Source organism: Cervus elaphus, chromosome X (genome assembly GCF_910594005.1).
Source record: "Cervus elaphus chromosome X, mCerEla1.1, whole genome shotgun sequence".
Taxonomy (NCBI): Eukaryota; Metazoa; Chordata; class Mammalia; order Artiodactyla; family Cervidae; genus Cervus; species Cervus elaphus.
In genome coordinates this window covers 138,274,203-138,284,562 of record NC_057848.1, presented here as the reverse complement: position 1 = coordinate 138,284,562, position 10,360 = coordinate 138,274,203, and the positions used below count along the sequence as shown (strand labels likewise).

The 10,360-nt window shown below is 45.3% G+C and overlaps 1 protein-coding gene across 1 annotated transcript; it reads right to left on the bottom strand.

Annotated features, from left to right (window-relative positions):
• Positions 1-8,142: 8,142 nt before the first annotated feature.
• Positions 8,143-8,858, bottom strand: LOC122690506 (ferritin heavy chain-like). Its single transcript, XM_043897446.1, has one exon. The coding sequence runs from the start codon at positions 8,809-8,811 to the stop codon at positions 8,143-8,145; it is 669 nt and encodes a 222-aa protein (XP_043753381.1). The 5' UTR covers positions 8,812-8,858.
• Between the last annotated feature and the right edge of the window lie 1,502 nt (positions 8,859-10,360).

Genomic DNA, 10,360 nt, shown 5'->3' with positions numbered 1-10,360 from the left:
GGTGGACGGTGTGGGTGGCCAGAGGTGAGGTCTGGGCCAGAGGGCAGGTGGTTGGGTGCCGGCTCCGGGAGGGAAGGGTAATGGCGTCTGTTGGGCTGGGTCAGTGTCTGGGCTTGAGATTGGTTAAGGAGGAGGTCACGTGAGTGGGCGGGATCCATGGGCGGGATCTGTGGGCGGGGCGAGACCACTGTCTATCAAAGGCAGGGTGAGGCAGAGCCGCTTTGAGCTGAGTACTTCACGTCTACAACATTTTCCATTTGCCTTAATACTTTTTTTCCAAGGACTCTCTCTTATTCTATAATTGCTCCCTTTTATAGAACCTGTTCCCATTTTATAAACTCACTGTCATCTTTACAGTTCTGAGAATATGAATTTGAATTTTTTTGGTAATGTTCTCTCCTGCTTCCTGCAGTATATTTGTTTTTTTTCTCCAAAAATAGTTCTGTTTATTAATCATGATCTCTTTCAGTTCGTTAAATATCTGGTAAACATTTGTCCATCCATATTTGGGAGTAAAGGATCCAGGTTCAATCCCTGCATCTGGAAGATCGTCTGGAGAAGGGAATGGCTACCTACTCCAGTATTCTGGCCTGGAGAATCCCATGGACAGAAAAGCCTGGCGGGCTAAAGTCAGTGGGGTCGCACAGAGTCCTTCCTACAAGGCTGAACGACTAACACTTCCACTTTTTTCACTGTGATTTCACCCTCCCCTCCCCCGCCTGGTGGTTCTTATTATGATTGCAAGAGGTGCCTCAGTGACAACCTTTAGGGAACTTTGAAATGAAAACAGGCTCATTACTCATGTGTCGGACTCCACAGCCCGATCATGGGTAGAAAATGAGTATACATGCAGCCTGGGGTGCTTTTATTGGGGTCTAGGATGGGATGCCTAGGGTGTCATGGACTGAGTCTTGCTTGGTGAATTTAAAACATGAGCGTGAATTAAAATGTCTTATGGGAAAAGTAAGTGGTCAGATGGTCAGCAATCCTAGTCAACCAGTGATCTCTAAAACAAAGGAAACTGCTGCAAACAGTGAGAGTTTTGCTACTTCTTTTCTAATCTGGATTCCTTTTATTTCTTTTTCTGCTCTGATTGCTGTGACCAAAACTTCCAAAACTATATTGAATAGTAGTGATGAGAGTGGGCACCCTTGTTTTGTTCCTGATTTGGGGAAATGCTTTCAATTTTTCACCATTGGGGATAATGTTTGCTGAGGGTTTGTCATTTATAGCTTTTATTATATTGAGGTATGTTCCTTCTATGCCTGCTTTCTGGAGGTTTTTTTTTTTTTTATCATAAATGAATGTTGAATTCTGTCAAAGGCTTTCTCTGCATCTATTGAGATAATCATATGGTTTTTATTTTTTAGTTTGTTAATGTGGTGTATTACATTGATTGATTTGTGGATATTGAAGAATCCTTCCATCCCTGGGATAAAGCCCACTTGGTCATTATGTATGATCTTTTTAATATGTTGTTGGCTTCTGTTTGCTAGAATTTTGTTAAGGATTTTTGCATCTATGTTCATCAGTGATATTGGCCTATAGTTTTCTTTTTTTGTGGCATCTTTGTTAGGTTTTGGTATTAAGGTGATGGTGGCCTCATACAGTTTGGAAGTTTACCTTCCTCTGCAATTTTCTGGAAGAGTTTGAGTAGGATAGGTGTTAGTTCTTCTCTAAATTTTTGGTAGAATTCAGCTGTGAAGCTGTTTGGTCCTGGGCTTTTGTTTGTTGGAAGGTTTCTGATTACAGTTTCACTTTCCGTGCTTGTGATGGGGTCTGTTGAGATTTTCTATTTGTTCATGTTCAATTATGTAAAGTTGTACTTTTCTAAGAATTTGTCCATTGCTTCCAAGTGGTCCATTTTATTTGCATATAGTTGCTGATGATAGTCTCTTATAATCCTTTGTATTTCTGTGTTATCTGTTGTGATCTCTCCATTTTCATTTCTAATTTTGTTGATTTGATTTTTCTCCCTTTGTTTCTTGATGAGTCTGGCTAATGGCTTGTTAATTTTATTTACCTTCTCAAAGAACCAGCTTTTGGTTTTGTTGATTTTTGCTATGGTCTCTTTTGCTTCTTTTGCATTTATTTCTGCCCTAATTTTTAAGATTCCTTTCCTTCTACTAACCTTGGGGTACATAATTTCTTCCTTCTCAAGTTGCTTTAGGTATAGAGTTAGGTTATTTATTTGACTTGTGTTTTTGTTTCTTGAGCTAAGCCTGTATTGCTATGAACCTTCCCCTTAGCACTGCTTTTACAGTGTCCCATAGGTTTCAATTGTTGTGTTTTCGTTTTCATTTGTTTCTATGGCTATCTTGATTTGTTTTTTAAACTTCTGTGATGGGGGAGCCTGACTTTCATTTAGTCTGGTCGCTGGCACTGTGTTTATTTAAGACAGCTGTCTGTGATGTGGATGCCTTGGCAATCAACAGCTTAAGATCGGGCACTTACGTTACAATAAAAGAAAATTAAAAACTGACATAACAAAAAAAAATAACTCAGGGTAGTTGTTCCCTGGTAGTTCAGTGGCTACAACTCCAAGCTCCCAGTGCAGGGGGCTTGGGTTCAATCGCTGGTTGGGGAAGTAGATCCCACATACTGCAGCTAAGACCCAGTGCGGTCAAACAAAACAAAACAAGTCAGGTGCTTAGAGTACAATCCAGCCTGTGATGCTGAGACAGGAGAGTTAGGAGGTGAGAATGTGAACAGCCTTCAGTATTTGTAGGCAGGGGAGCTGTCTGTTTCTGGGTGCACCTTTTGGCCTGAGAACTGACTGACAGTCTGACGGGCCTCTTGGTCTAGGGTTGGGTCAGTCAACAAGCACCCAGCAAGTTCCGCCTGGTAACGTCATAGTGGCTCGTCCTCCAGTGCCATCGGGCAGTGCACTTAGTCCATGTTTCAGGAACGTCTCAGTCCCTGTTGCAATGTTCCACAATGTGAACTGGGGAGCAAGCCATCTGGGTGAGCAGCTGCATCTCCAACATGGTACCATGGCCCTGGGGTGTCATCTCCAGTGGACGAGGCATAGGTGTCTCCGGTGGTGAACTCCTGACCTGGGATGATGTCGCCTGGGATGGTATCATCTCCAGCGATGAGTCTGTCTCACTCACAAGTGAGGTCCTCTGGAGTGGAGGCCACCCAGGGGTGGGAACCCATGTGGATATGCAGTATTGGTCATCGGCTGGGCATAGGCTAGCCTGATATAACGTAGAGGCTTCCTTGAGGACTGTAGGGCATATCTGATGCCTGCTGCTTGTAGACAAATTGTTGAGAGCTCTCCTGGGTCATCAAGGACATCTTTAGCAGTGGAATGAGTGGCTGTCCTTTCCTTCCTGGAAGAGCTCATCCAAAGCACATGGATATTCTGGGCACATTTATATCCCAGGCTAGAGTCAATCTTATGGATGCTACTTAGGCACTACCATGAGGGCAGTCCCTGCACAGATTCTGGGAGCACATTCCCCATATCCAGATGGGTTTTATGTAGGAGCGATCATAGGGCCAATTGGCTTGTAGCAGTATTTGATGTTGATACTGGAGGGCAAGTATTGTTTGGATGTTGCTTCCAGAGAGCCTGTTGCCTTTAAGGGGTACCCTGGTGATTCAGAGGGTAAAGAACCTGCCTGCCACGTGGGAGACATGGATTTGATCCCTGGGTCGGGAGGATACCCTGGAGAAGGGAATGGCTACCCACTCCAGTATTCCTGTCTGGAGAATCCCATGGACAGAGAAGCCTAATGGGCTACAGTCCATAAGGTTGCAAAGAGTCAGACATGACTGAGTGACTAACAGTACACTACTAACTTTAGATTACTTGGCATTTAATAAAGGTGATTGTCAGAGGCTTTATACTTCACATGCCTCTTTAAAGGCTATTGCTTTTTCAGTTCCGATACTTGGCACCGGGCTGGAGTTTTCCTGCTACGGGGTCAGTGTTCTTGGCTCTTCCTGGCCTCCCCTCAACTCAAGCATCCGCTCTCACCTTTTGTAGAATTTCTCCAGGGACTTCTGGTTGAAGTTTGTCTTTCCATTGTCGTAGCACTGCTTGGAGGGTGCAGTTTTGACTTAGGAGTAACTTAGGGTCTACTGTTTCTGGTGAGAACGTCACTTGGGCATTTAACTTTGTTAGATTTTCCCCCAGTAAGGGGATAGGGCATTCAGGCAGATACAGAAAGCTGTGCCCTACATATGCTTTTTTTCCCACCCTATTATATAAGATCTGCGGTAGAAAATGGAGACTGTACATGTATGAATGCCCTGGGTTGACCTCGATCATCTCGCACTTTGGGAACTTGTTTCATTGGTTATTGCCCTGCCTTAGGGTGAGGACCCCCTGTGCCAAGTTTAGTACCCTGGTGGGTTCAAGGATTGGGAGACCAATCCCTTTGGCCTCTCTGGTGAGGCAGGGTACAGGGGTACCGGTGAATCTGTGGCCTTTGGAGGAGTGTTGATGGAAGCTCTGAACTTTGTGGAGGGATTCTCAGTTTTTATGACGGGGGAACCATGAGAGGCACTGAAGGCGGAGCCACATGGATTTAGTTAGGATCGTCATTAGGCTCTGACCCAGGCGAGACAGGATTTTTCTGAGGTTCAGTCTTCCCCCTGAACCATAGTTTCCTTCTCTTCTGCCTGAGTCTGCAGCAGTGAAAAGAGTAATCTGTTCTCCTGATTCCTAGGGTAGCACTTGAGAAGCAGTTACAAAGGATTTTTCCCTTTCAGTTAGTAAGGTGACAAGATTGGTGAAAATGCAAGAGATCCCCTGTGGCAAAGAAAAGATAAATAAAAAATGCTTTCTCCAAAGTATAAACACCACAAAGGAACTTAGAAGTTGTGTATGATGGTGATGATGAGAAAAGATGGTTACACAAAGTACTTATGCACCAGCCACTGTTCTAAGCATTTAAAATATACTAAATCATCTAATGTTTTAAGCAACAGTTTTATGATCCCTATTTTGCATGTGAGAAAACAGAGGCACAGAAAACGTAATTAACATATCCCAATTCCCTCAATTTAGTAAGTGGCTAGACTGGGATTTGAACCCAGGCCATCCTTGGGGAAGAATCCACAACACCAAACTGTTTCTCTAAAACAGGAGAGTAAGAAGGATCTTCAGGCTTACCTGGTGGCTCAGTGGTAAAGAATCCTCCTGCCAAAGCATGAAATATGAGTTTGTTCCGTGATCTCAGAAGATCACACATTTCACAGAGCAACTCAGGCTGTGCATCCCAACTGCTGAATCTGTGCTCTAGAGCCAGAGGCAACTACTGAAGTCCAAGCACCTCGAGACCGTGGGGTGCAACAGGAGAAGCCACTGCAATAAGAAACCTACGTATTGCTACTAGAGAAAACCCTGCACAGTAATGAACACCTAGCACGGCCAAAAGCAAAGAATATATATATTTTTTTAAAAAAAGGAAGGCCCTTCACTCAATTTCTAGTTACAAACACCAACAGCTGCTCACCCAGTGCTTCCTTCTGTCTGGAGGAGAACAATTTATTGACTTCTGTAGGAGCTGAGACATTGTCAGAGAGAGAAAAATGAAAGTGTTAGTCACTCAGTTGTGTCCAACTCTTTGTGACCCCATGGACTATAGCCCACCAGGCTCCTCTATTCATGGACTTCTCCAGGCAAGAACACTAGAGTAGGTAAACATTCCCTTCTCCCGGGGATCTCCCTGACCCAGGGATCAAACCCGGGTCTCCTGCATTGCAGGCAGATTCTTTACCATCTGATCCACCGGGGAACCCCCGTCAGAGAGAGGAGAGTTCCTCAACGTGAACAGAGAGAGGAACAGAGTGAACGGACATTTTCTGGAAACTTAACTGAAGAGACTTAATCCTCATTTGAAGAAAATGTTGAAGTGCAGTCATGTTAAAATGGGAAAGTTAATTCCTTTCTAGCTAAGCTTGTTCATATATTAGTAAATTTTTAAAGCAGTATGCAAACTTTAGACTCAGATTGACCATGTGTCCTTGATAAGGCATGCAAAATCTATAAAATTTTAACTTTTATCTTATTAACCACACCTAGGCACAGAAGAAACGTATTTTGAGTGTTTTTCTTAGGCAAAGACAATACTAGGGTTTATATGTGTACAGATTTCATCTGATCAAATAGACTTGACCAAGAGGCTAAATTTTTAAAGGGGAACAGGAGAAAACAAAAAAGATTTTCTTGGCTGTGCTGGGTCTTTTGCTGCGCATGGCCTTAGTTCTCCTCAGGCATGTGGGATCATAGCTCCCAGACCAGAGATCGAACCAATATGCCCTGTGTTGGAAAGGCAGCTTCTTAACCACTGGACCACCAGGGAAGTCCATATCATTTTCTTAAAAATTCTGTTTTGTTTTGTGTTTTTTTATACTGGGAAATTTCTTGCTATATAGTCACAAAAAGTTCATTCTTCTCCCCATTCTGAAAGGAGAAACCAGGAGGTCACTGAGGTCAGGAACAGGCTGATTTGGGGCCACTGTGTATGGGCACAGGTGGGCACAGTCTGCAGTGAACTAATGGTGAAGGTGAGGTCAGCACCCCTCTGGGTGTTTCATCACCTCAGCCCTGCTTCTACATGTTAGTTACCCTGGGCTTGGGCTCTGCCATACTCCTTGTCCACTCTCCAGTGAAGTTTTTCATTCCCATGACTGCAATACAATCTATATAGGTTATATCTCCCATAGCTCTTTTTCTAAAGCTGCTGTACACCCTGAACTCCAAATTCATTTTTCTGACATCCTGCATGACAACTCCACTTGGAGGTCTAATATGCATCTCGGATTTTACATGACATATCTTCTCCACTCTTCCATCCCAGCTGTGACCCTGACAAAAGACTCCAAATTAATAATTAGCACCACCCAACCCAGGATAAATTAAAAGTTAGATCATCTTATTCATATCTCATTTTTCCTCTCTGTTCCATGAGGAAATCTTGCTGATGTATCCAAATCCATCTGCAGTGTGTCTGTATCTCTTCAGTTTTTTCAGCCTCCACTCCAATTCAACCACCATTGTCTTTCACCTGGACCAGCTATGGTATGTACTGACTGGTCGCCAAGCTTCAGCCCCTCCCTCTCTACATTCCTCAGTGCACCTGGAACCACTGATTTCACATTCACGAGGATTCATTTTACTTTATATTCAATATCACAAATTGACCTTCATCCATGAGCTTATATTTTTCATCCCTTCTATTGAGGTAAATTTTCAGTGGAACAATTACTTTATTGCATCGTGGTACAGTTCAAGTAAAAATTCACAGGTGTATGTTTTCTAAGAGCAGCATCCATGCTCAACAGTGGTGACCACAGGAAGTGTCTATAGGAAAGCCAGCCCTCCTACACTTGACTGTCACTGTAGCCAAGGGTGAGCTTGTCAGAGAGGGACTCTGCTATGCCAGCATCCAGGGCCCCCATCTTGCTACCCAGAACTCTGCTTCAAACAAAATGAAGACCCCTTTATTTCAGTCCCTTCCCAATCTCATCCCCTTCACTATTTCTGGAGATCAACCCCAATCATGATTTTTAGGCCATATTTTTATAGTTATTCTATTCACAAGCACCTACATTCACCAGGGCCACAACTCACCCACCCCCACCCCATGTACCACATTGTTTATTTGCATGTGTGTGTGCTTAGTCATTCAGTCATGTCCCACTCTTTGGGAGCCCATGGACTGTAGCCTACCAGGCTCCTCTGTCCCTGGGAGTCTCTAGGAAAGAATACAGGAGTGGGTTGCCATTTCGTCCTCCAAGGAATCTTACCAACCCAGAGACTGAACCCAGATTTCCCGTTGCAGGTGAACTCTTTACATCTGAGCCACCAGGGAAGTCCAGTGAAGGTACGTTTTCATTTTTCAGGGTCCCATGGAACCCCTTCTCCCTCCCTCTGTGGAGATCCTGAGCTGCCTGTGGACAGGGCATTGGTAGCTTAAGAGACTCCCGCATACCTGTTTTAAAACTTGAAAGGTTAAGGGTTTGCACGCATGAATCAACAAGGGACCTTTATTTCTTTAGGAAGCAATTAGTTTATTGGAAGAACTGGCAACACGGAAAGAAGGGAAACTTAAGTGAACTTATTCTGCAAGGGCAATACTGCAGACTTCATGGCAGGCAGGGTGACCGTGGGCACTCACCCAGGACTCAGGGGAAAGTCCAGTCCTCCTTGTCGCCATCACCCAGGGTGAGCTTGTCAGAGAAGTACTCTGCCAGGGCACCTTCCGGGGACCCCGCGTTGCTCAGGTTGCTGACATGGTCCTCCAGCTCCTTGATGAACTTGATCTGCTGGTCCAGGTAGCCGGTCTCCAGGAAGTGGCACAGGTCAGCGTCGCAGCTCTCGGTGGCCAGCTGGTGCAGGTCGAGGAGGCTCTGGTTGACACACTTCTCCAGGTGCAAGGTGTCTTGCATGGCCTGGAGTCCGCTCTCCCACTCTTGGCTCTCAGGCTTTCTGATGTCGAGGAAGCAGACGCGGCCCCCACACCGGTTCTGCAGGAACATCAGGCTCTCGGCTGTCTTGCTGTGCTCGTGGGAGCGGAGCAGGAAGAAGCGGTGGAAGTGCTTCAGGGCCACGTCATCACGGTCGAGGTAGAAGGCCACCGCCAGGCACTGGAAGGAGGCGTGGAGCTCCAGGGCAGCGTGGCTGTTGACCGCGGCCTCACACTCGGGGCGGTAGTTCTGACGCACCTGTGAGGGCGGTTTTGGCAGCATGGCGGGCAACTCCATGACCCAGGGAATGGCGGCTCGGTCGGCGGGTGTGCGGGGCTGGCATCGGCGGGGGCGCGAGTGCCAGCGGCCTCCTCGGAGCCTTCCCATGGTGGACAATGTGGGAGGACAGAGGCCAGCTCCGGGCCAGAGGGCAGGTGGCTAGATGTGGGCTCTGGGGTGGAGGGCTAACGACGTCGGTTGGGCGGGGTCAGTGTCTGGGCTTGAGATTGGTTAAGGAAGAGGTCCCGTGAGTGGGCGAGATCTGTGGGCAGGGCGAGACCACTGTCTATCAAAGCCAGGGTGAGGCCAAGCCGCTCTGAGCTGAGTGCTTCTCATCTACAAAGATTTCAATTTGCCGTAATACTTTTTTTCCAAGGACTTTCTCTTATTTTCTAATTGTTCCCTTTTATAGCACTCTGTTCCCATTTTATAAACCCACTGTCATCTTTACAGTTCTGCCATTGAGTATATAAATTTGGATATTTGGTCATTTTGTGTTCTGTTTCCTGTCATATATTTATTTTTTCTCCAGAAATCTGTTTATTCATCATGATCTTCTCTTCCATTTTCCTCACAAATCTGGTAAGCATTTGTGCGTCCATATTTGGGAGTCAAGGACTCATTTGATTAGCCTCGGAAATTAGCCTGGATCTGAGCTACAGTTGTGACATCCATTCCACTGTTAGTCTTTTCTGAATGGGAGGGTGGAGCGTATCAATTTGGGAGCGTCTTCTCTGGGATACATGGTTTGGAGCTTGCAGATGATAAAAACCATCCGAAATACCAAAAGCTTGGTATTTTCTGACATTGGGGAACTTTCCTGTATCTCTTCTAGATTGATTATGTCTTTTTGTTTTGTTCCTTGCTTCTCTGCAGACCAGGTCCACAGTTATCTCAGGGCTTCTCTCATATGGTTTCCCTTCCTGAGCCTTTGAATGATATAAGGAGACTCTATCCCCACTGTCTGCCCCACCATTGTGCACTGGCTCTTGGTAAGAACAGAAAGTAAAAATGTACTGTGTTAAGCTAATCAGACTCAGAATATTTGTTGCAGCAGTTAGCATACCCTGACTAGTTAGCCAGGAAGCAAATTCTGGATGACTACAGGTTATAAGCTACTGTAGTCCTATAGCATTTCCTCTTAGTGAAAATGCAGACCTAGAGGTTAAAAAAGTCTAGATGGTTTTGAGAACAAAGAGGTGCAGACAAATAGCTGTTATTGATTCTGTAGCAGCTGAGTAACCCCGCCGCCCTGGGTCTTGGCACCGTTCTAACCTTCAGCCAGGCCAGGTCCCTACCCAACCACACAACAACAGTCTCTTCTTGCTCACTTTCTGCTAGGAAAGGAATTAAAGTAAATTTTCAAAATCACAGAGGGTTATAGTTGGAACAAAACCTTTCCTCAGCAGGCTGCCAAGCCCCTGACCATAGCCAGGATGAGGGATTATGTGGTGTATCAGTCCTGTCATGTGCTGCCTCCCCTCCCCCAGCTGAGTTGTTCTTGATTTATATTCTGTTGGTCTTATTTGTAGATGACATTTTCTCAAGAGTTCGTGATCTGTCCTCCTCTATCAATGGGGGTAGTCAATATTTCACCCTGGGGATAAACGAGAGGCTTGGGTTTCCTTTCCACCTAGGACTAAAGTAAGTTTTCTAG